The sequence below is a fragment of the Rhamphochromis longiceps genome, linkage group LG19 (assembly GCF_057381845.1).
Source record: "Rhamphochromis longiceps isolate RC_006_pf linkage group LG19, R_longiceps_female_GT1.1, whole genome shotgun sequence".
NCBI classification, from domain to species: Eukaryota; Metazoa; Chordata; class Actinopteri; order Cichliformes; family Cichlidae; genus Rhamphochromis; species Rhamphochromis longiceps.
In genome coordinates, this window is record NC_140575.1 from 9,370,716 (window position 1) to 9,397,938 (window position 27,223).

The window sequence follows — 27,223 nt, forward strand, 5'->3', positions numbered from 1 at the left end:
ATGAAGACATGTTTGTAAAAGTAGAGCTATCGCAGAGCATTTATACTGGATTGAAATGGATTTTGACAGGTATCCATAATGAAGCGACCAGTAAGTATTCTCTTCTAAAAGCTGCGAAAATAAAACCAAAACCGAGCATCGCATTAGTTCTGGCAGACCGCTAAGTCGAGCTCAGCTAGTAATCCTGGCTGCAGTGCCTCTGCAAGCCACTTTGCAACACACCTCCACTGCAGCTCCTCCTTTACTCCCCGCCTTCTGGCTATTCAAACCTACACACCTGAAGGGCAGGGATGTGTGCTCTCCCTGCTTTAAGCTTTCCATGTAAGTGCACATAAATGGGCTGCACTATTTTCACTAAAGCGGTCTTCTATATATCCATGTGATTTTTTGAGAGTGAGAATATTTGTGATTTGAGTGAACTGGTTCTTTAAGATAGTACAACTGTTTCCCCACACCTGTTAAAACACACTGAAATGACATGAGCATCACTTGTGTCCTCGTAGAATTCGCCCAGTAGAACGTCCTTATCTGGAGTTTCTTAGGTCCATCATTTCCTCATCGCAGCTGATTTTCATTGTGTAAAAATCAGCATTGTTTAGCAATGCAGGTGAATAAACTGTATTCTATGGCAGTACTGAAGGTTGTCCCTACACCCCACAATATATTTCTCGAGCGCCTCCTGTAGACATGTCCGCTCCACCACGCAGAGCTGTGCTTTTACAGTGCAAATTCTTCACCGTCCCACGCTGAACGTAGATTCCCTGCAGGTAGCAGGCGAGTTACTGCTTCCATCCCACAAAGACGGATGCATCCAACCATCCATTCAAATGTGCACCGACTAAAGCCAACCGTATCCCTCTTTACCAGCAAAGCATGAATGGTCCCAAACTTGTCAATACACATCTGCATTTTCTGCAACAAAGTCCACTTACTTTTGAAAAAATATAAACTTGTCTCAACCTCTTTCCACTTCACACGATTGTGGCTTTTTTAAAGTTCTATAAAAGGAACAGATCCAAGATATTTTGTAGGCCTTCACACTTAAAGCTTAATGAATGACTATATGAAGAGTCCCCTTCCAAAGTGAGGTATCCACCATTTGAAAAAACATGTACAAAGTACATTAAAGTAGGTCCTTGTTTGATGACATAATACACTTCTATCTTCTTTGAATGTTAAATTTTAAACTTAAATTTCGTATTTTAGATATATTTATATATATTTATATATTCTTTGTTTTGGAAATGAACTCTTCATACCTGAAACATGGAGCACGACAACGATCAAAGAATTTTCACTGCGATTTGACTCGATGTGCTTCCATCTAACATCCCAGGTAGCAAAACAACAGTTCGAAATTTAAAATGTGCGTTTCGAAGAAATAAAGAGCGAAGCTGAGCACACACACACACGCACACACACACACTCCAGCTTAAATTTCGTGTAACACGTCATCACAGTTCATCTGCGAGAAAAGTCTTAACATTGAGTATTTTTCTTTTACACCAAGGAATGTTCAAGAACAAAAGAAAAGAAAAGAAATTGTGCTGTTTCATATGTATATATTTAAGAGTTTTCCTGCACTGGGTCATCAGTGTCTTTTGCTGTACACCTTCTGATCTCGCTCGTTTTCACCGTTTGGATGTTATTTTCAGATGAAGTGAAGTCTGCTTGTATGTGTGTGTGTGTTGTGTGGAAAAGTTTATGTTTGGGCAGGTGTGAAGCAGGAAATGAGTTGTGTACTTCCTCTTGAGCCCCTCCCCCCTCCCATGGCACTGTAGTGGTACACACTCAGGTGGTCTTCGCAAGTGTGTGGGCTGCACAACACATCTGCTCTCAGTCATGATTCACAAATAGAGATTAAGTGATTTTTGTGACAGAAAGGGAGAGGGGAGTAGGGTAAGATGAGGCTGACCCTTTCCCTCACCGTCACGTGACACATAGAAAATGGCTGTTTTTAGGTTGTGTTTTTTTCATCTGGTGCCCCAACCCCTCCCCCTTGGATCTTGACATTTGTCTTTGGAGGCCGGGCAAACCGAGGCCTCTTACAGACTGGAGAGCAGGAGGAACAGCAAGCCCAGGCTGAGCAGCGGCATGGAGAGGCAGACGGGCTCAGCTCCGTGGTCCAAAAGGCCCGGAGAGGGAAGAGTGGAGTCTCCGTCATCGTCCCACAATCTGTCGTTCTCATTTACCTGAAAGAAAACATGTAAATCTGTGTCTGAAACATCCATTTATGTTTAACAGGAATACAACAAAATCTGTTGAAACATATCTTCAGCGATTTTATGACCAACTATGTGGTTATAATGGCCGAATTTTCCGCATCCACAGTTGAAAAATAAGATAAGCAATGCCAAGGACATAGCCACTTATCAACATGATGCAATTTCACAGAAAGAGAAGCTTTTTTTTGGCTGCAGATGTATTCAGAGTAAACTCTTCAATCATCATCATCATTTTTTCCCCTTCATTCTCTTGATATTCTCCTTGAGCTTGTGTGGGTTCCCTCCGGCTTCCTCCCACAGTCCACAGACATGCATGTTAGGCTGATTGGTGATTCTAAATTGGCTGTGGGTGGAAATGTGAGCGTGTGTCTGTCTCTCTGCGTTAGCCCTGTGATATACTCGGCACCCGATCCACGAATACCCAGCCTTATGTCAGCACACATTAAATCCAAGCCCCACCGTGACCCTGAAACAAATAGTTCATCTTGGGGTAAAATACTATTACATTTAAATTAAACAAGTTTTAACCTTTCAACATCCATTAGGTGAGCTTATAACAGATAAACTGTGTCACCAATATGTATGAAACTATGTATTAAAAAGAAATTGGATAATGAAATCACAACTTCCTGCTTGAAAATGAGCATTTAGAATTTAATCAAACAAACAAACAGGATGAAAATGCGTCAATCAAAATATTTAATTAGAAATGGGTGTTTCCCCCCCACTCCTACCTCTCGTACCTCATTTGTGAGGTACTACAGACTGGAGCTGTATTGCTTGACAGTTTAAAAACAATGTGACAGGATATTGTTTGGTCATATCTGCTGTTATGACTCTGAGGCAGCTGCCCAGAATTAATTTACAGATTCAATTAACTTTGACTGGTGTCAAGTCAGTCGTATGTTATCCAAACCTCATTTGACATTCGACTATCAGGTGACAAAACGTTTATGTTCAACAGAGTCTCTTTACCGTACTGTTAGCTCTGCTGTGGTGAAAGGATGATACAGACTGTTGAAACAATTGCATGTGGGGCACACCGTTCAGAGGACTCGGGGCAAAAAGATATCATTTGGTTTTTGGCCATTTTTCTGCAGCTTTTCCCCTGGAACTAAGTAAGTGGCCTACTTAGCTTGTCAAGTTTATTTATATCTGTTGCCAGACTGTCAATTATGTTATCAGCATTATTTTTTTGGGTTCCCATTTGGAGCATAATGCATGGAACAAATTTCTTTTCCCTGATGTAAATTACATAATTTATAAATTTCTCCTCATTATTAAAATCTGCAATACTGTGTGCATGTTTAATGCAAAACAGGCTGTTCACATTAAAATTTATGTCCAACAGAATTCAGTAGTTGTTTGCTTTATGACTGCATGGTATGGGCTTTGTTAATGGGGTTTACAGAACCTGGTAATGGTGTGAATGAAGAAGCAGTTTCTGTATGTTCAAGCTGATGGTGTACACACAGCACGAAAAGAAAACCATCCTGGACACTCCAAAGCCAGCGACAACTCAAACCTCACAGTTATGTGATCCTTGGATGGTCGGATTTCTAGAGCTGGAAAGTCATTCTGCTGATTTTGCTGTGTTTGTGTGCTGTACAGTTGGTATGTAAAAACAACAATGGGTATCTACAGACTTTTTTAAACTCATAAGTCTTTAAAAAACATACAGTGATTCAGTCATGATATCCTTCAATTTTAAGTTTCACATATCAGGACATAATAAAAATCAGCTGGTCCTTAGCATGTTCTGAAATTGTCTGAATACAATCTAAGAAAAACAGCACAGGACATATGACACTGTTACTGTTTATTCAACAAAAACTAAACCCCAAAAATCTGCTTGAATCAGTCAAATAACTTTTTCAGTCTCCCACATGATTGCAGAGGGATTTTGGCCTAATCTTCGTTGCTACTTCCCACAATAGCACACCAAACAGGGTGAAGTCTTTGACATTGCAACATCTTTTTCTTTCTCAGCTATTCTTTTGCAGATTTGCTGCTATGCTCGGTGTCATTGTCTTGTTGCATGACCAAATTTGGACCAATGTTTAGCTATAAATTTAACTAACCTTAGCATTCAGAGGAGTTCAGGTCTTACTATACGGCTGCAAAATAAACCCAAATCACACCCACTCCACCACCGTGCTTTACTGATGGCACAAGGTGTTTTTCCTGATGTGCTGTATATACATCTCCTCTGTGGTTTCTTCAGATGCAACTTTGCAAACCTAACCTGTGCTGTGTTCATAATTTGTACTTGTTCAGTCTTTTTCTGTCACAAACTTCCACATTCAGCAGATGGCCCCGCCCCTCCCTGAGCCTGGTTCTGCCAGAGGTTTCTTCCTGTTAAAAGGGAGTTTTTCCTTCCCACTGTCGCCAAAGTGCTTGCTCATAGGGGGTCATATGATTGTTGGGTTTTTCTCTGTATCTATGAAGCGCCTTGAGGCGACTTTTGTTGTGATTTCGCGCTATATAAATAAAATTGAATTGAATTGAAAATTGAATTGGAAACATCTGACATGCTAACTGAGGGCTGTAGAGCACGAGATGAGTAGAGAATGAACAATGCTTCTCCAAGACCAATGCTGTCACTCAAATGGTTAGGGGGTGAGGGGGAAAGAGAAAATAAAGAAAGTGTAGCAAGATAGGAAAAAAAGATTAGGGAGCGGGAATAGAAAAATTCAATGACACGCTGCGTTTCTGTGGAAACACTTGGAGAGTAAAAAGTGGTGAGTGGAATTAATCAAGTGCATTTGATTAGCAGCACTGGCTGCTACTTACTCCCTTTAACTCCTATGGAAACAGTAAAGGTGTACTTAGATTTCCACGCACTGCTTTTGTATTTTTCCCTCAGTTTTTGTTAAATAATTAAGGACATTTTGTAATACTTCATGTGTTATTGTGTTTACTAAATGATGATTTTACCAGTTGATTTTTTTAGTCTTATTAACTAAAACCTTGATGTACTTTCCTTTTTTTTCACCATGGCTGACCTGTTTGTCAGGATTAATGCTTATAAATGTTTTTATCTATGTGAAAGTGAAAAATGTATCAACAAAGAATTAACAATTAACCAAATGTTTGCTTTAATCTGACATGTTCTTGCACTTTCTGAGTTTCATTTTGTTTGGGTGGCAAATTATTATTATTTTTTACTAATTCCTGAACAACATTACATTTCAAAAAATGTCTTTTTGACATATTTTAAGAACATAATTATTTACGTATAGATACTTTGATTCACATTACTTTTTGCTCACTGTGTCATCCGTAGGTTTGGTATTTTGTGCTCCAGTTTCATTTGTTTACCTTTGTTTAAATCAATTTATATCACTTACTCTCCATGTGTTCTTTTGTTTTGCTTTTTGCTTGGCTATGTGCTCAATCGATCTAATGACAACACTGCAATCAATAAAGTTAAAGCAAATGTTAAAGATGCTTTAGTTCACTCGTACCCCCTGGTTAGTCTCCGCTGAGCTGGAGAGCCCGGTCAGTGTATTGACTTAATGAGTCAATAATAGCTTGTCACAGGATATAAAGCACATATAATATAGAAACCACAGCATGAGCATGCTTTATCTTTTATCGGGCTCATATTTCCTGCAAAACTTCATATTTAGACATTAAAAATATCTTTACTCAGTGCCAAATACTGTTGGGGAGATTGTGGCTCAAGAGTTGCGAGTTCGCCTTGTAATCGGAAGGACAGTCTCGGTCATTGTGTCCTTGGGCAAGACACTTCACCTACCGCCTACTGGTGATGGACAGAAGGGCCGATGGCGCGATATGGCAGCCTCTGCCCCAGGGCAGCTGTGGCTACAACTGTAGCTTGCCTCCACCAGTGTGTGAATACAGACCATTTACCATTTAGCAGCCAAATTTCAGGCATATAGGGGAAAGGGGCAGTTTTTCCAGAGATTCTGGTATTTATTAAGTAAAAGCAAGCACACAAGTGAGTTTAAAAGGCAAAGAAAAGCTTCTTGAATTTTGTTCTTGATGCTTCTTGACCCATTGAGGACACCTAGAATTTAGATGCTCAAATAAAGAAGTGAATTTTCTGCACGAGATGCCATATAAACTCTCTTCTCAACTTCTCTGTGACCTGGTGCTGTGTAAATTATCCAGACTGTGTAAATCTCATCCATCTGTCGCTCCCACTAAGTTAAAACAAACAATTAAAGATATCTGTGGCTTTATGACCCGACTCTCGGAGAGGCCGTCTCCATTAGCGCGTGTGTTTGGAGAAGGCCGTACGTCATATTTTCAGTCTTCCCTCTCGTCTCACCTGAGTAGGTATCTGTGCCCGCAGAATGTTCTGCTCTGTTTCCATAGCGATGCCCGGGGCAGTGGTTGCCAAGTGTGGGCTATGGTTGTCCGTTGCTGGACTGGACACTCCAGGCTGACTGGCCCCCGTTTTCACATCCGATCCGTTTCCAAAGGCCTGAATGGCATTTTCTGGAACAAAAGAGCAGCCGCAGATACACTGACACGACTGGAAGCTTAATAGAAACATTCATGCTGAAAAATCAGGAGACTTTGATCATTTTTACATGAGTCATCACCTCAAGTGTTCTTTTGCTTTTTTCTCCTGCATAACTCTTTTGATTGTGATTGGCCACTTTACAGCTACGTACAAGAGGCCCAAAATTGCAAGGTGGTCAACTTTGCATTGCGACTCATCAGGCTTGTTGAGCTGAAGCATTAATTTCACCCTGGATTTGGCAGTTCAACACACAAAAAAGAAAGAAGAAGCAGCTACCACACACACAGGAAGGAAAACCTTAGTAGTTTAGAAAGAAACGTGTAAAATGTCCCTAAATAAGCAGTGAATGCTTCAGCCACGGTTCAGTTTTCAAATTTACACATCTTGGTTCTGTGCTGGGTCACCGGTGTAAGGAGCTACCTGTGTTATTCACACCTGGGGAATCAGTTTCAGTATGTTATTCCTCAGGCGATAAAAAAAGCAAACTTGTGCTCTGTCTGCTCTTAAACAAGACAGAAAGAAAGAGCGTGTGAGCCAAAACTCACTTTTTTATGTAAGAGACATAAACAAACTATGGAAAAATGCCTGAGATACAGATGGAGGCTTTGGTTTTAATTCCGTCAATCTGTGAGGCAAGGGCTCCAGCAAGTCAGATGTAATGCAGGAACATATAACAGCAAAATGAGAACTATAATTACATTATAAAATAATAATTAATTAATTCCCTGCAAGCATGCCTGGTTGCTAAGTCTCTTAGCTACCACTTTGCTATTCTAGTGTACTGGTTTTCCTGCTGGTTTTCTCCAAAATAAAGATGTATCCATAAATCTCACAATATTCACTGTTTATTATAAGGAAATCATTGCAAAATAAATAAATAATGTGTTGCTTCTGGTTGCAGTGCAGGTTTGCAAGGCCAAAAAGTATCCACACTACACAATTATCACCTTGGTAAAGTTGTTCGTGTGAGACAGCTGACTAAAAAAGAAGGGACTGGTAGTTAGGAAGTTATGGTGCGTGTAAGTGAAACTGACAGTTAGGAACAAATTATGGTGCATGTGGAGAGAACGGTGGTTAAGTATGAGGCAAAAAATACCATGTCTGTGAGAAGGAGTCGTATTATGTAGAAAATAGCGGGAGAAGCTGAATGTAAGGCAGATCTTGAGCAGCAGTGCATAATAAGAGTTGTGCATGTGTCTTCTAATAAGTGTAATTATCACCTTTGTTGTTCTGGGACTGGATATATAAATGATGTAAGTGCACAAAAAAGACACGTGCATGTTTTTTCTACCACACAAAGTATTTATGATAGAAACAGTGTGCAGACTACACACACAAGTCAGATCGCACACACGCTTTTTCGAGAGAGTCAGGTCTGAAAGTCTGGAACTAGAAATTTAAAACAGAATTTAACATGAAAATTAAACAAACAAGTATTCAGGGCTTGAGTTTCTTATATATATTATATTTATACTTGCAAACACACTTACTTATATTAATATGCTTAATTTATCCACATGGACTTCACTGCAAAGAATTTAGTGTCCACTAAATTGTATGAGGCCACTGTTGTTATCATTATTATTGGTAACTGCGACACTATAAATAGCTGAAGCCATACTTAATGCTTCCCTTGTGTGAACGGACGTACTTTTTAGCCTCTCTTTTGTAGCACTCATTTGTTTTCTCTGAATTTACACAGACTTGCACATCTTCTTTATTGTTTTCATTGCCGTGTTTTATAACTTGTGGCACAAACAATCCAAATAATAGGCAGACGGAGTCTCTACATTTATTTTGAGGCCAGAGATGGGAGTGGAAATGAGGCTTGTGCACAGAATGCATGTGCACGTGTGACCCCAAGTGTCTGGAGGACTGAAAACACCTCCTGCAGCAATGGTTGGAACCAGCTAGGAGTTATCTTAGCTTGAATGGTGCGGCTGTGTGTGTTGAATTCATTGAGAGAAAATTTGATTTACAGCATTTTTCTTTGTTGACTCAACATTTCTGCTTCATATACATTTTGAGTTTTTTGATTCCCCTTCCAAACATATACCAGCTCCAACTTTTTGGTTTCACTTAATCAGGCATCTTAAGCAATAACCCAGAGCCTTAAATCCTTCTGAGTTGTACTTAACAACGGATCTAGTCCTGGAACTAGAAGCCCTATATGCTTTGTTTAAATTCATGCCTTGTGCAATGTATAATCAAGACAGACTTTATATGTACAATGTTTGATTTTATGCACAGTGATTGATTTTAAAGTAAGGTCAAATTACACAAAATTATGCAGCAGGATTTTCATATTTTCCAGTGCTTTAATTCACTCAGTAAAAACCAAGGACATACACTCTCAGACCCTCTCAACCTGGCAGGATTCTCTCTTTAGTAAAATAAGAGCACCACACAGGGTCATGGGCGGTGGTGCGCCAACGCACACAAACCATCACAATACATGCTGAAAGTGCTCCACTGCAGTACTACTAGTGAAATGTGGAAATTAATCTCATTGTGAAATGTTAGAAATAGATGAGTGTGTTAGACGGAGGGGTTTTAATGCACAAACTGATTGGACAACATCTGTTTTTAATAAAGGACACACCTGTTGTGACTTGTATGACAATGTTATGAAAGAGCAGAGGGGTAGTTGTTGATTAGTGAGAACAAGAGGGTTCATTGATTGGCATGGGTAGTTACTGGCCCCGCACTTAACACTTGAGAGGAGAACGAAGGGCCAACGCTGTGCAAAGTTTCTCTATACGGCATAATTAAACTTGCCTCAGTCCCACTTGAGAATACACTGAAGTGCAGCGTCCTCTGCATACGGCATCGCAAGTTGGGAATGTGAAGTAATGACTAAACACAGAATAGCAGCTGAGTCATAACATCCAATCAGCACACAATGGTGAGGTTAAATAGGTTTTTATGCGTTAGCCGGCAGCAACAGTGAACAATTATGTTTAACAAAAGCACAAAAAAGAAAAGTAAAAAGGTCTTTGATGCTTTTTTTTGTCTTATCGACCACCAAAAGCGCTTTACAATTCAAACAGTCATCGCCCACAAAGTGATTTGATTTCATATTATCTTTATCAGTATGGGGGTTCGGTATCGTGCCCCAAAGAGTTCCGATTACAGGATGACCCAAATGTTTTTGTCATCCACTGACACCACCAGCACCAGCTTGTGTCAGTTCAAATGCAGATTTGATCAAAATTGTAATGGTAGCATTTTCTTATAGCTGTAAGCTTTTAAAATGTGTTTGATAGATGGTTGGGATTCTGAAGTACTGTATATTTATCCGTACTGTATAAATATCGAATGTCACACAGCGTTTTTAACTAGCTCACACTAAGTGGAACATTTAACATCTAAAGAGTCAGACACTGGATGTTAACATAACGTTTTCAGCGACTTCAGATGTGAGAAGTTATCCATCCAGCAAAGAAAAGATGCTGAAAATGATGCGCTAACAATCATAATGTTTAAAACGTGAAATGTGAAGTTTTTTTTAGTGTCGTTAAACACAGCAGGTCTTAAAACATTATGTCCCTTAATGTGTTGGTTGGTTGAAAAGGGAGACTCAGTATAGGCACAATGCCACCTCTATACAGCTCTATACAGCTCTAGCATGCAAAAGATTCTGACTGTCCAAAGCCTGAATCAGCTCCTCAAGCAGCAAACAATGAGTCATAATACTATCAGAATCTAAAATTTAGATACAGATTTATATGAATTGCATAAATGAATTTTCATTTTTAAAACCACTGGCATGTAATACTGGTCTGTGTACCTGGAGAGGATGCAGTACAGTATGGCTCTCTACTCTAGTGCCAATAAAATGTCAGTCAAATGGAAACCACAGTGGAATGTAAGAGATCTACTAAAATGTAAGTTTAGAAACAAATGTAACTTTCTTCCTCTATTTTTTCTATGTTTTTCACACTTAAATGTTTCAGATCATCAAACAAATGTAAATATTACACACAGACAAAGTCTACTCCACTTTGTCAGGCAGGTCCTATTTAAGCGATTTCTTGATGGAGAACAGGTGTGGCAGTAATCAGGCCTGGCTGTGGCTAGAGAACTTGAACTTCCAAAGATGTGATAATATTTTAAGACCAATTTAGTTAAAAGCTTTCTCAGGATGGTGTGCCCTAGTGAAGGACAAAAGAAAGAGAGGAAAGCTTAAAATACTATCAGCTCATTAAAAGTATTTTGAGTAGCAGGAAAAAAAAATCTCTGAAAGACCTGACACGTGATCTGAGAGATGCATCTGGCCTTTCAGTTAATCTATTATTTGCTAAAGCATCATCAGAAAAGGTCTCAGTGGAAGGATGGCAAATGCAGATATGTTAAATTACACAAGAACTGTACTGAAAATCAGTGGAAACAGGTCGTCAATATGCAAGGAGGCCAGGAAGGTACAACTCCAAAACACGGTGGAGGCTCTGTCGTGGTTTATGGCGACATTCAACCAGTGGTGTTGGTAATTTTGTCAACAAGTGATTGAATCATTTCTGCAGAAAAAGTATCACCACCCTTTATCCACTATATAATACCTGGAAAACATCGAATCTTGAGCGCACCGTGTATAAATTAATACCTGTAAACCTCAATAAGTGAAGCAATGCTGTAAAGAAGAGTGAGCCGCAAAGATAAACTGATAAAAATATCAATTACTTCAAAAAACTACTTCAAGTTAGTAGTACTGAAGGTGCTTCTACAAGCTACTGAGTCATGGGGTGTACTTAGTTTGACAGAGGGCTATGGAGTCGTGTGAAAACGCACTTTTCCACACAAATATACAAATGTGTACTTCCACAGACTACTGCCTGCCATCCATTGTCATCAAAATCTCTTGTCGGCAAATTTATAATGACTAGAAAAATTCTGAGATCTTTTTCTCTTTTTGCAGGAGCATAGGAAACAGATGTTCAAATTTGGATGTAATTCAGTCAAACAGATGCTGTTGATATTTCTGTTTGAATACTCGAGTGATTGAAACAGATAACATTTCTACCTTCACTGTCTACCAGAAGTATGCAGTAAAATTACAGGCGCGTAAAATACAGACAGAAATGTTTGGTTAGCAGAGCGTTGACACAGAGCAAGAAGGTGGAGAAAGTCAGAGACGGCAGACATGGATACTGGACTATGAACTGGTTCCCTTTAATGTATTTAAGACCCTCAAATATCTGTCACCTTTCTGTAAAGGTTTGACAAAATGATCACTGATTATTTAAAAGGACCATAAGAAGCCTGTGACTGCGAGGAATATCACATTATATTTCCTGTGTACAATTTACTGACTGCTGGATTTATAAGGAAATTCATTACATCAAGTTGTTGGATTTATAGCAACCAGAATGAATTATGACCATATAATGAATTAATATTCTATAGGCATTCATTCTCATTTGGCTAATGGCTTACTCAGCAGCAATTACGTTTTCATGAAAGTCACTTCAATTAAAATATGCTCAAAATAAAGACATGACCGTCAGATCCATCAATTAATAACCATAGCTTATACTGTAAGATGAATGTGAGCATGAGACATGAAAAACCCTCATTTTCCAGCTGTTCCTGAGGGGGAAAAAACCCAGAAGCGACTCACTGAATTTCAGTGATGTGAATTCAGAGTCTTCAGCGGAGTATCAGCGTGTGACGCACAGACATTGATTTCTCACAGGATCATAAACAAATTGATCGTTCCTCCTGAGATAGTTTGCCTCTGCAAAGAAAATTCTGCAGCAGTCAATGCAGCGCCTTGACTTGAGCATCAGCATCGAGCACTGGAGTTGCTGGAAGGGTGACCTGTTTGTTCCTTTAGCCCTGCAGCTAATTAGGGAATGCATGTTGCAACAGAATCTCAATGAATTGACAGTGAGAAGAAATCAAATACTGATCCCATTTGAGGCTATATATACATATATGAGGCTGTGGACTACCATGCTAATGGTGCTGTGGGTCATTAGCATTGGTAGGACAGGTGGGAAAGTGTGCCAGTGCGCTCAAAGCGTGCAGTTAGGGTTCGGCAGCGCACAGCAATTCCCTGGCAGCGTGACGGATGAGAGAAGCGAAGGATGCAACTCCAGCTGCTCGCCACCATGCCTCACCACCCGCCATCACGCAGAGATGAAGTGCCAATTGATATCTTTAGTGGTAAGCTGCTGTGACAGTTTCTTTGTAAATGTTTGGCCACGGCTGTTTAAGCACAGCCATCTCTTCCACTTTTAAGTTTCCTCCTGAGGGCTTTTTTTCCTCTTTTACTGACTTCACAGGTTCCCTGGGGCATTAATGCAGAGCCCATCCTATGCATGCCCCGGTTCTGTCCCCAAACTCCCCAACGTATTGTTGGCCACCCTGACTTTTCCCTGTTATAATACCAATTCAAGTTCCAGAAAAGATTTTACATAATTGCAGAAATAAAATTAGCTTCACCTCCATCTGTCCTCTCTTTTTTCCCCCCTGCCACGGACAGAATGAAGAGGTCCAGAGCTGCTGCTCTGCATAGTGATGCGACTATTACTGCCGTGATGAGGAAGTAAGGTGGGGTGACAGCTGTTTTTAAAACCTGACTGAGCTCGCTCCATACAGGGAAGGCTTTTTTCCCCCAGCAGTTTCCCCCTCCCCTGTCTGCAAACAACTGTATTCTTCCCTGCCACTATTCTCTCTGTCCGCCTCATTAGTTCGGAGGCAGGAAACCAAATTAGGCTCAATTACAAAGTCATCAAAGGCCATCTGAAGTCCTGTCTCAGCAAGCAGGCCCCAGCACAAGGGCGGGGTTGTGCGCAAAATAACGGTGGATTCAGCTGCAAGAAATTTACACACAAAAAAGACAAGGAGGATTTATTTAACCGATGATGATGATGTCGCTGTCCATTTGTAAAACTGAACGATCACTGAAGACAGGAGAGTCTTCCCCTGTACTCAAAACGAATAACAATTCTTTACACGCTGTGATTATACAAGAAACATGGGAGAAAGCAAACAATGAGGAACTCTCCCAGGGTGCATTCATTTCCCCAATTATTGGATCCAATCCAAACTCGCTTTGTCAATTCATTACGGACACTTTCTCCCCCCAAAAAAGAGGTGTTGTCTGCCCGAGTATTAGAAGAGCAACTAAATTCCAGCTGAGATGAGTGTGACATGCACTGCTGGTCCTTTCCCATTAGAAACTTGTTAATCCTTATCATCACATGTAGAATGTTTGACTTCAGTCGTTCGCTCAAGCTGTTTCCACTTTTGGCCAAGATGCAGGAAAATGAGGCCAGTGACTCTGAGCTCTGTTTTTCTGGGTCTTTAAGGAGCTTACTGTAAACAGCACACGGGAGCTGCCATAGCATGTCTAACTCCTGACTGCAGGATACCCGTGAGGAGTTTCACTGGACAGCAAGACATCCATCAGCCAGGTCTTACCTGTAATCTAATTCATTCTATGGAGAATTGGTAACTTTGAGTTTTAAAGCGAGATTTTAATAAAGGGCAACATGGTGGCACGGTGGTTAGCACAGTTCAATTCCACCACCAGGCCGGAGTCTTTCTGTGTGGAGTTTGCATGTTCTCCCCGGGTATTCTGGCTTCCTCCCACAGTCCAAAGACATGCAGTTAGTGGGGATAGGTTAATTGGAAACACTTAATTGCCCGTAGGAGTGAATGCGGGAGCCCTGCGACAGACTGGCGACCTGTCCAGGGTGTACCCTGCCTCTTGCCCTAAGACAGCTGAGACAGGCTTCCTAAAAAAGATAAGCGGAAGCGAATGGATGGATTTTAATAAATATCCAAAGGCCTGTTTTTTAAAACTACTGAGACATTGTTTTCTGTTAACAAGGTTTGTTTGAATCTTCATACTTTGTCTTATTAAGCATCCAAAATTGCAAAGTTGCTTGGTGAACATCTGCTGCCCCTGGGTCTACTGCTGTATAGCTTTTTTTCATCATGGTTATATTAATTGTTTCTGGGAATCGTCAGCTGGTCAAGCGGAGTTTGAAAAGTTTGAAAAAATTGTGACAGAAATACTATCTAGTGTATGGCTCATCTCACTATCTTTGACCAGCTATTAAATCCTTTTATTATTCCCTGACATGAAAAATCAAGTGTGTATTTCTGCTTTATTGTGCAGTGTAAAGAATAAACAGGTGCGTGGAAAGCTGTGCAGTCTGAAACGAGTACATTTGCAGGCTTTAATCATAGGTGTTGATGTAAATTTCACACTTAAGACCAAAAGCCAGGAAAAATAGAGCGATCATGTGAAGGCAGAGGAGCAGAGGGTGAGATGCTGCAGTAACAGCAGCACAGATAACACGCCGACACCATCGGATCACTCGTGGCAGGGTTTATATTGCTGTGGAGTCTGGTTAAATCAGTGGTAAGAGGCCGTTTGTCTGACATCTGATGAGAGTTTGGTACTTGGCTGTTCTGTCGCAGTTGAACATATGTATAAACTGACCCTGAATATCAGTTGCAGTTTGCTTTGTAGTGTCACTACAGTCACACAGTCCAACGTCTGGCGTCTGTGGTTTGTCACTGATGTTGTTATTCACGCTGACAGCTTTGTAAGAACATGTCTGCTTTTGTTGTTAGAAAAAATATAATAACCCCAAATAAATCCCAGTGTGTGTGTGTGTGTGTGTGTGTGTGTGTGTGTGTGTGTGTGTGTGAGACACCAGCAGCTACAGTTTGTATTACTTTGTCACTAATGTCATTCTTCTGTCACTGGCGCCATCATTCATTCGGAGGGATGATCCCGTATCATCATAGCCGTTTTGTTGTCGTTGCTGGATGAATAAAAGATTACACCGGATTGGTGGATAATTCTAATGTAACACCAGCTGCAGTTTATCAGCAGAATGCACTGCAATTAAGAAAACATGCTATTATTGTTATTTTTGTTTTCTGGCGTGATAAAACTCCCTGCGAGTTGCATAAACAAACATATGTGATATTTGTGTTAACCCATTACTTTGTGCCACCAGCTGTAGTGTTTCATTAGTGTCACTGGTCTACCGCTGTCATAATTCACAGTGCTGTTTATCTGACAGTTTAATTGTGAAAATAAATAAATGACTATTGACTGAAACGATAACAAGGGGGAAGGAGCGGCTTTTTACTTTGTCGCTGATGTGTCACTAGAACGAGCTTTCCCAAGAATCCTTTTCAAACACGGTAAAAGCAAAGTGATGTTTAGCAGCACAGTTGAGGGTAATAATCGAACAATAATTTCCACTGTTAAAGGCTGGATGATTCAGATTTTATGTTTGAAAATAACCAGGAATGACTCACAAATTTAAGAGGACCAAAAAAAAAAAAACCCTTCTTATTCTTACAGGTGCCAAATTTACAATATAAAAATTCTCAGAGATTAAAGTCACAAATTTGTGAGAAAAGACTAATTTTTCTTCTGTCAACGAAGCAAATGTGATGCAGTTCTTTTATTATAACTTTTTTTTCACAAATACATTACTTTATAAACTCAAATTACATCTACAGCACAGTAGTAGTGCATATTTTTTTCTAGTAAACCTACAAATTAAGACTTTAAATTTGTTTTTCTCCCCAAAATATTACTCTTCTAGAAAAGAAAATCACACAATTACGCAGCCATAATTTGATGACACAACTTTTGGCAGGTTGCTATTTCTGATTCAAATTGCCACATTTTCAAATAAAATTTTGAATTGTGCTCTGCACCATAAAACTAGCTCTGGTCTGCTGGTTGGCTGCAGTTTGAAAGGCCCATTTGTTTTAAGTCCCAAAGAAGGAGCGGGCAGTGGATAATAGCTGGCAGTGTGTTACCAAGTTACAATGGACAATTTTAAATGGACCATCCAACAGAAAAGTAAATGCATTATCAGAACTGCCGATGCTGGAAACATTCCTCGCAGATTTTGGTTCATATTAACATGATAGCGTCACAAAATTTCATCATCAGATCTCAGCTCTATTGGACTGACAACTGGTGACCGTCTATTTGAATACAGTGAACTCATTGTCATGTTCGAGAATGTCTTCATTGGTACATTGTGTTCATAAGGGGATGGACATGATCAGCAGCAGTACTCAGGTACACTATGGGATTTTAATTGGCACTAAGTCACCTAAAGTGTGCCAAGAAGTCATTCACCAGATCATTACACCACCAGCAGCATGAACCACGGATACATAGCAGGATGGATCCATGTGTTCCTGCTGTTTCTGACCCTACCGCGTGAATATCGTCACAGAAATTAAGACTCATCAGACCAGCAAACATTTTTCCGGTCGTCTATTGTTCAGGTTTGTTGAGCCTGAGCAAATTATAGCTTCAGTTACCCTTTCTCTGCTGACAGCAATAACACCCAGTGTGGTTTTCTACTGCGGTAGGCGATCTGTTTCAAGGTTTTACCAGTTGTGCATTCAGAGATATATATCCTGGTTGAAACAACTAGTTATTTGAGTTATTGTAGCTTTCCTATCAGCTTGAAATAGTCTCCTCTGACCTCTAGCATCAACAGGGCATTTTCACCCAGAGAACTAACTCTCACTAGATACCTTCTTGTTTTCAGATCATTTTCTTTAAACCCTATAGATCATTGGGTGGGCAAATCCCTGTCGATCAGCAGATTCTGAAACACTCAGCCTGACCAGCCTGTCTGGCACCAACAACCATGTCATGTTCAAAATCACTCAAAATCATCATTCTGATACTTGATTTGAACTTCAGCAGGTCATCTTGACATTGCAGCAACTCAACGCCTAAAAGCGTTGAGTTGTTGCCATGTGATTGGCTAATTTGATATTTGTTTTTAAGTGCCATTCAAGAGGTCTAGTGTATATTTTCTATTCAACACAGTTCAAGTGAAAACGCAAGTAAGTAAGTAAGTAAAGTAATGACTACCCCTCTGTCTGCTCTGTTTCTCATCTATGTACAAAAAAGCCTGACTCCCGTGTGGGTTGCAGAACATCAAAGGGATTTTTGCACCACAATAAAAGCGTCACAGATTATTCTGTTCACAACTAGACTTTCTTAATTCTCGCACTTGCTCTGGTTCTTAGTCTGGGTTGTAATTGCTTCTCTGTTGCCAGAGGTCTCTCTTTTTGCAGTTGTTACTTACTCAGGCAGATGTTGTCGTGGAAAAAAGTGAGAAAGTCGCTGCATTGTTCCCTGTGGTTGCCACTCGCTGCGCAGGAGCACCAGGGTCCCACATTGGAGGTGGAGTTGTCAAGGTAGTTGGGAGTTATTGTGCTTCCTGTTGAGGGCAGGAGAGGTGGAAAACAACACATTTCTGTATGTTTACAGGCGTACTGAGCCAACACATCTCCTCACATTACTATCTTTACGATGCAGTGATTGAATCTGACCTTAAGCGAGCTCGCATAAAAAGGAAGCTATCTCTTTGATTTAGCCGAACTGTGCGGAATATTTAACATCTTTTTTGTTATTCAAGCTATTCCGCCCGTCTCCCCGTGCAACACTCTGCTCGTAAGCGCCTCATAAAAACTGCAGTTTCCAAAGAAAACCCCCCAAAAAGTTGTCTGACTGAGAAGTTTGATGTCATTCGAGCTGAATTCTGGCTGATTTAATCTTGTTACGCTTAGCCTGATTATGACCTTACTCTGATTACGATAATCAAATAAAGGCATTTACATGGCAATTTCTATCATCCCGGCATTGCCCTAATCATGTTAAGACTGAGTTATTAGTGCGTATGTAAATGTATTCATTGAGAGGGAAAGTGAAAGGAATTTAAAAAGAGGAACGGATGAAAATGGAGTGAATGTGCAGACGGGCAGGTTAGTTAGTAAGTTTTTGTACGAAGCACAATAGGCCGTGTTCTGCGCCTCTACCCAGTCCCGCTCATTGTCACGTCAGGGATAATTCTCTCAAAACAGCGGTCAATAGTTGTAATTGCACCACTTATAATGCCAACGATTTGGCTGGGCACGCTGTAGCCACATTAATCAGCACTTCATCTATTCCTAAAGCGCGCTCCTCATCACAATCCTTGATTCATTCTTTTGAGCCCTGTTCAGCGCACTTGTCTGCTCTTGGCCTTCCTCCCTCGAAAACCTTTTGTTCCCAATCTATCACCGAAGGTGGGCGAGCCGGAGCTGGTGCAGAAAGATTTAGTTCTTACCTATCAGGCCGGTGTATGCGAGCAGACATTGCCCGTAGTTCTCCTGCTTGCAGCCACTGGCACTCTGCTCGGAGGGCTGGCAATCATGCTGGAACTGTGCCCAGCGAGACCTGTGGGAGCAATAACATGCCATCCATCATTTACTTGTGCTTGGCTGCTGCACACATCATGTCAATGAGTGGTGGCCAGCGCTGGTGCTTTCTCTCATCTAACCCCAGAATGTAGGTTTGAAAACCACCACGCTCATCTACCTGCTTGTGCTCCCTGTAACAACTCCCTCTGCCCTTCAAGATCTCCCGCTCTACAGCACTTCAACCCTACTCCAGTCACCCATGGTGACATTCATCCCCCTTTATTCTTTCTTCCTTTTTTTTCTTCTCCCTGGCAGTCGTCTTCTGGAAAGCTGCCAGGCTGTAAAGAGTCAATGAGGGGCAAAGATAGGCCTTAGCTCTGCTCTCTTAATACTGTGGGTGCTGTCTGGCAGGCCTGGCCACGAGGAGATTAGACAAATATGGATCTTTCATATAAATACTTCCTCCCACAGCAGCTTTGCCTTCCCGCCTTACCTTTCCTGCCAGCCGCACAGACATCCAACCTCATCACCGTCATCGTGCGAGGCTATCGAGGCCATCATATTGCATCATTGGCCCCCGCCGACTGGCATTTGCGACGGGATCCCCTCAGGGCACCACAACTCTCCACTTTGCCCTCATTTGTCATGTCATTGTAATGATGTGCGTAAAACTCATAGGCTGTGCGCTAAGTGAAGGCATCCTCCGCAGGCAGCCAGTTAATGCCGGCTGACTGGTGCGCGATTGGTGGGCCGTGCAGGGGCCTTGAGATGCTCTATCCGTCGGGGCGGCAGTGGAGAATAATGCCTGATCGATAGCCGTGACAGATGAAGCCCTTTGTCTTCCTGACATTTGAAGAGGAACTAGATTAAATGCTGGCGACCATTTGCTGTCAGTAAGAGGAGGCTGACTGGATGCTTCTGAGAACTCCGTGTTCCTGGGAGAAACACACCCTATGAATCCTAATGACCTCATAAGGCATTGTTAGTTTTCTGACTGGACGCTTTACAACCCATTTAAATTTGAATTAAATCCTTTGGTAGTCACATACATGGGGACATAAACGCCGGATAACTAAGCTTTCTCAGATGACTCACCATGCGAGGAGGGTCACTTTTTCTACAAACTATTTTCTGATCCTGACGATGTCTTCACTGCTGTTAATAAACATTTTTCCAAGCAACTTGCCAGGAAAACCATGCGTGAATCCCCAGTGAGAAAGGCTGTTTCAATAATGACTATTTCACATGGCTGCTTCACTTGGAAAATGAATGCAGAATTTAATTGAGCTAATTAAACACAGTTAATGAGTATAAAAATTGCATTAATTAAACACAACTGACTAATTAAATCTAAATGAACATATCACCCTAGCCAGACACATCTTCCAAGATATACACGACGCTATTTATTGTCCTGAGGGAAAGTCAGCGAGCGAGGCCACCATCAACAGAGCACTTCAAATTAAACCAGACAGCGGTGACGATGACGCCACATCTTGTACTCGGTCAGAAAAAATAAATCAACATGACACAACTTGCAACTTAGCTTGTCACCTGTCAGCAAACTCGTCAGCTTAGTCACTAATGGGACAGTAAACCCTTACAGTTTACACTCAACACCTCGTGTACTCTGGGAAAGGCGGTGAATAAAGCATGGCTCTGTTCCCTCAGTGGTCAATAAGACTGGCTGTTATTGCTCAGTGTTGACCAAATGCACCAACTGTAGAGGTAGTTATGAAGTAAACTGTAGTCGGAATCAAACTTGGCGAGCCTGTTTTGCTGTCATCAGTATTTTCGTCCAATATTCCGTCGTCTGTGCGCCTTTTGCCCGTCTTTATCTTTTTACCTTTTATTGGCCGCTCTCAGTTATTGCTTTTTCTTTGGAACTCTGCCTAGACAACCGGCATCCTGGAGTTACCTCTTCACTGCTGACATTGCGACTGGTGTTTTGCAGCCGCCATTTAATAAAGCTGCCAGTTGAGAACCTATAAAGGGTCTGTTTGTCGAACTGGAGACTCTGACGTGCCTTTGTTCTTGCTCAGTTTCCCCCCCACAGCCTCTCGCTTGTTTTTTCTAGTAAGAGCCAGTTTTTCCAGTTATGTAAAAGGAACATTATGCATCGTTATGTGAGTTGTTTTTTTACTGGGTTCATTACTTGTTTGTTTGGGTATTATGACACTAACTGAAACCACAGCAGGTGATGTTTTCGGCACCCAACTAGAAGATGATAATGGCTTTTTTCTTATAATAATCAATTAGCCTTTTAACAGGATACAGTTGCGTTCGGCTAACTGAGCAGGGAAAGTTACATCTATGTCCACGCTGCACTGAAAACACTGAATGATTTCCATGAATCTCCAATTGTTCTTTACCACATGTCTGTTCAATTCAGTTATATTATAAATCTAAACAAAAGTGGCTTCCTTCAAAAACAAAGACCTCCCTAAGTAGCCCCAAACCTTTTGAGCAGTACAATAAATCAGGTGTTACTTTATCTTATTTTAACTGTCTTGTTTTCTTTTTAGGTGAGTGGTTGAAGGTTCTCTGGTTGAAGCGGACATCCACCCGTCCGCTCCACACCCTCAGATTTCTGCATGCAACACTTTTTCTGGGTGCACTGGCCTTGGAGCCTAGACACCAAACTTTAATTATATTGATGCTAATGATCATAAATAATAAAACTGCTCTATGTCTGCTTGATGTGTGTGTGGGGACTGTTTGCTAACACTTTAGCAAACCTCTTTTATGTGCAGCTTGTCTTTCAGCTAGTGGTCAAAAATTAATGGCTACCGATCGCATTATTCTTCTCGTGTCCTCGCTCGGTTACTGTGTGATTGTTATGGTATTCAGGAGCCCTGTCATTTAAAATGAATCAAGCTTTAAATTTTTCATCGTAAAAAGCAGAAAGTCAAAGAGAAAAAAAAGCTGGTGTTAAAAGCGTACGACAAGGCAAGACTCAAATAGTTTCCTCAAGAGCCGACAGATCAAAGAAGATCTGCGATGTGTCAGTAACCTCAGGCGAGTGTTTACCAACAAGTTTAACAAAAGAACTCGATAAGCTGATACAGTCTTTAAAGCCTGTTTCTCCATTTAAGTGGGAGTTTACTTTCAGCTTCTACACGTCAGATAACATTTATCTCAGTTTTAAGTCTTTGAGCATCATTTTAAAGAACGGGCACCTTCTGAATCAATCCGTTTGTCCTGGATTAGTTATTTCAAGTGTTCTGAATAAGCGTCTGAGCAGGATGTGATAACCATGACGTGAAACATTTAACAAAGTGATTTTACTTTTAGGTCAAAATATGGAAAAAGACCTTTTGTGAGCCTTTAATAGAAGCCGCAGCTGCTGAAAATGATTCTCAATTTAGTGTGAAAAGTGATGTCAACTCTAGAAATTATGTGTGAAATGTTTTTAGCAGGAGGCAGCATGTAAGACCAGATTTTTTTCTTTCACATTTCTACCTGCACACATAGTCTGCCTTGCAGATCCGCAGCTGAGCCAAACAGTTGGGCTTTTCCTTGTCTTCGTAGGAGCAGGACGGCACGATGGTTTGCCTGCGGCGCTCTGCGCAGGCTGTGTCGGTGCAGGGACAGAACAGCAGCTCGTTGGTGTATTCAGGGGGGACGCGGTCGAAGAACTTCCTCAGCGCCTTGTTGCACTTTGCTCGATTGCACGGCCCCGAGCGGGCAGACGGCTGGATGCAGGAGGAGACGTACTCCGTACGAAGCTTCTGACACGTCTCATCTATGTTACACGCCTTGGCAGCGTCCAGGCAGCGGTTCACTGTCGTCACTTCAGACTCTGAAAGGAAGAAAGAAGACACAAGTGAGCGGCAGAAAGGCTTACATCCTCGTGTGCAGAAAATCTAATCTCAAGCAATGTTTACAAATGATTTGAAGCACTAATTGGAGTTAGGATCGACTCGCCGGCCCTCACCTCTACACTCGGATGCAGAGTTGCATTTACAAGTGCAAAAAACCCCCAAAACAAAACAAAACAAAACAAAACAAAACAAAACAAAACAAAACAAAACAAAACAAAACAAAACAAAAAACCAAAAAAAACCAAAACAAAAAAAACCCAAAACCAAACAAGATGTCTTGAAGAAGAAAATAAACCAAAATGATGATTGTATGTAACAGGCCTCCCTGTAATGAATAGAACATGAATGGTGTCTAAATGTTGTATGAGTGCGGGCACTGGATGTGTTTCAGCCAAGGCCTAATGGCTGAATATTTCATTCTGCTGGGTTAATGCAGAGTGGCAGCGCTGAAAAAGCTGCTCCTCCATCTCTCCAGCCGCACAACAAGGCCTGTAATTACTGTTCCTTCCCCCCTTCATCCATCTATCCATCTCCCCAGCACTCCCTCCCTACATCTGGGCCCATTCCTCACTCACCTGACTCCCTCCTTCCCTCGCCGCCCTCCTCCCTCGCTATGTGCCTGCCACCCGCGATGCCGCTATCGCCCCCACTCCATCTGTCTCGTCCCTTCCCCTGCTTAGCTCTCTCTCCCATCCATTCTTCCTCAACTTTGTCCATCTCTGCCTCCCTCAGTGCCCATGCTCCTGCTGACTTCTCGAGTAATGAGCCACCTTCTGTGGAGGCAGTGGAAACCCCTTTCATAAGCACCTTTTTTCCCCATTGTATTATTTCCCAATCCATCATTATATGTGTGCGTGTGTGTTTTTTTCCCAAGCGACCTTCCAGTCAATACGGCCATGATGACGCTCAGCTCCTCTGGCAGATAGTGCTGCTCATTAGTTTGTAAAGTGCCTGTAGTTGCGTCTCCTGGTGAGTTTGACTCTCACCAAGCTGTCATATAAAATATGAATGGCCTCAGAGAGAAGGCAAACAACCCATCGCAAAGCACAGGTTATTCCCAGCTTAACCAAGTAGCCAGCGGAGGGCAAGGGTGGAGTGCAGGTTGGAAAACTGGATCCAGTATCTGCATACTTGGGGAGGAGAATACTCCCACACGCTTGAGTGTGAAATCCTTCACGCCATGGTTTTGTAAGCTGTTATTTATTCAAAGGAGGCTCGCTGAGCATGCAGCACACTTATGTGTCATGCACTCGCATCCAAAAGTTACCCACAGCCCGGCGCTGCCACCGGGCCGACTGTAGATCGAACATACCGAGGATTATTATCCAGTCTCACACCAGATTCTGTAATGTTCAGGATTACGCGTCTAAATTTTAATTACGTGGTGCCAGTCTCTCTGTGTTTGGACAGTGACACATTCAGCTGTTTTGGCACCATCCTTCTAGCACAATGGATTTGAAAAATAGAAAGCAACTGAGCGTAAAGTACCTAAGCCTTAAAGGAAAACTCCAGCATTTGTCTATGAAAATCAAAAAAATGTGTGTCCAAAAAAAGAAAAGGAAAAAAAAACCACAATCGCAAACTGCATGCTTGAAAAAGTGACGTGGAAATGTCTGTAGTTTAAAGGATGTGAAAGAAAGAGTGGATTATGCCACGTGAAACTTCTCAACTTCTTTTGTTCTGCGGTAAGCTTTCTCGCTTTCTCTCCCTTTAAAGCCACCAGTGTCTCTGAACGTGGTCAGATCCTTATTACACAAACATCTCACAAACAGAAGCCTTTTTAAAGACCACCTTGAAATATTACACAGTATAACAATGACTGTTCAGCTGATCTGGATGGAAACACAACACAAGCATTTTCTTCTTACCTTTGCTAAGTTTTTTGGTAGCGTATGAGTGCGTGCATGTCACTTTCTGTAAACATAATAGCTCAATTCACTCACTGGGCCCACGTCCTCATTTTAGATTTGACAGCATTTTAGTGGTAAAGGTGAACGCTTGGACATGAATTGAGCTGCGGTTTGGGGGAAGGCCTCGAAGGGGACTGGCGACGGCTCCCAGGCCTGGCAGATCCACATGTACTAAATAGAAGTGAAGAAGTTAAAGAATTGAAAGGGGAAGGGAGGGAGGGGCACGTAAACGAGAATGACAGCTTGCAGAACTGGGAGCACGTAGATGAGAGCCGGAGGGAGCGTGTTTGGAGGCGTGGTCCCGCTCCTGAAATTCCAATATATAATCTCCAAAAAGTTTATAATGGATTCTGATAAAACTTTGTAGGGGTGTAGAGTGGGGTCATATTAACAAGCCATTCAACTTTGCCGTAAATCCACCAAGGTCTTCAAGGAAAACAGACAAAAAGCCTCATAACTTGAAACTATGATTCTCACAGATGAGGTGTGTAATGTCAACACATAGAAAGTAACATATAAAGATTTAAAATATCATGCCACATTTGACCTCTGACCTTCAAGGTCTTTAGATTGATCTGGAGGTCAGAGTGATAAGAATGCTAATTACAATATATACACATAGATTTGTATTAACAATAAATAGGTATATAGGGGATATGGGGATTCTGAAACTCTGGAACTTTGACCTCTTCTCTCTTCGTCGAGGTCAAATAAGGTCAAACTTTAATAAAATGTCTTTTACTTTTAAAACTGTGTTTAAACGTCTTCTGCTTTGTGTATATTGGCAGGATTTAGGAAATGATACTGGCGTACGGGGATTCACACTATAGTTAGCATCCAAATATCAGGTCAAATTTGACCTCTGACCTCACTTTTACATTTCCCATTTCTTTCAAGTTGACCCCAAAATGTGTTTATATCTTTAAAGAAACCTTTGTGAAGACACAGAGAATGAGCTGCCTTGTTACTAAGAAATATCCTGTATTATAATAGTATATAATAGGCTCAAGGTATTCATGTCCAGTTATTTACAAATCACTGCCTGTTATCCATTACCTACTCCTACATAATGTTTTATAATCAAAGTAATCATCTGTCACGCCTGTGATCTCAGAGTGCCTCTTGTTCCAAAGAGGTTTGTATCTAAAAGGCTGATTGATTTTACAAAGCTTGTGACAAACTTGAAGCATCGCTGTGAGGACAAAAGGACTGATCACACTCGGGTCAACGACGCATTAAAAAAAGTTTCTTTCTTGTTGCCCTACATCTGCTGCGCTTCAACAGAAAGCCTTTTCTCAGCATCACCGAGTTGACTTTAGTTAACTGATTAATTGTTAAAGGGTGAACTGTTCTGTTATTTGAATATTTCGCTAAATATGATGAGCTGGGACTCTGACTTGCATCTTCAAAAAGGGTCATTACTCTGTCTGAGGAGCGATGCTATAAGGGCGGAAAAACATCCATTAATCACGTCTTTGTTGTTTTGGCAGTTGACTTGTCGAGATGCATGGCACGGATGTCAACTATGACCCCTTGTGGAGGTACTGGAGCGAGATTTACCAGAAGGCGGTTACAGCGCGGGCCTGGTGCTGTTGTAATTCACGTCAGCCCAGGATGAGAGGTTTTGTTTTAAAAAAGCAGCATATGTATGTGATCACGCGTAAAAGGTGACAAGCACTAAACCTGAATTGTTTGGTATTTCTTATGGTTTTTGTGTGCATTTCTTTACAGTCTTTACAGATGCAAACACAGTTTCGTGCAAACAGGTGAGCGCGGTTTATCCAATTTGCCTAATCTGTGATCTCACTAAATTATGCACAACAAGCCCGAAGAAAATGAATTGGTTAAGGAGATGAAGGTGAATGTTACAGCATGCACTATGCATTTCTGGGAGCCATGAATGGTGCTGAGCTGATATCGCCACTATAATGCACCGCTGAGATCCTTAGTGGGTTTGAAAAAAGCTGGCTGGGATGTTGTGGGAAGATCCTTGAAAATGAGAGAAGCTGTGCAGAGTAGCTCTGCTGTGGGGGAGTACATGTCTGGTTACAGTATAGAGTTGATACTTTTTTTTACTTTATACAAGTCACTGCATTCACAGGTGGTAGTAATTACTTAGTATAGTGTTCTTATAATCTTAAACCAGCTTGTATGCTCTGTGGTCTTCACTCTAAAGCTCCATTTAGAGGAAAAGCCATGCTCTGCATCTCTGTATTCAGTTACATTGTTACCTGTTACATAACCTGAATTTACCTTTAAGGCTATTATGCAAACTATGGCCTGAACTGCCCTCATCTCACCGTTAAATGCTTTCCCATCCATGAAAAGAGGATGTACAGTTTACCAGTGTCAACTTGCATTAGTTCAGGTTTGGAAACATGAAATTGGTATTTGACACTGATCCCTCATTGGTATTACCGGATGCCAAAATATAGAACTACCTTTAAATCCCATGATAAATACAATAAATATTACAGCTTGTGGGAAGAAGAAACCTCCTGTGGCACAGAGTGCTTCCACTCCACTCCTCACCTCACCTCACCTCACCTCTGTACATGACTAAAGTGTACACGC

General features: G+C 41.3%; 1 protein-coding gene across 1 annotated transcript in view; it reads right to left on the reverse strand.

Annotated features, from left to right (window-relative positions):
- Nucleotides 1–1,936: 1,936 nt before the first annotated feature.
- gfra4a (GDNF family receptor alpha 4a) overlaps nt 1,937–27,223 on the reverse strand; it is a 152,936-nt gene continuing 127,649 nt past the window's right edge. The window contains exons 4-8 of the mRNA XM_085391664.1: nt 22,378–22,717; nt 18,843–18,952; nt 17,820–17,954; nt 6,523–6,692; nt 1,937–2,192 (exon numbers count right to left, since the gene is read on the reverse strand). Coding sequence (XP_085247790.1) covers nt 2,046–2,192; nt 6,523–6,692; nt 17,820–17,954; nt 18,843–18,952; nt 22,378–22,717 — 902 coding nt within the window. The 3' untranslated portion in view covers nt 1,937–2,045. The remainder of the gene's footprint in view (nt 2,193–6,522; nt 6,693–17,819; nt 17,955–18,842; nt 18,953–22,377; nt 22,718–27,223) is intronic.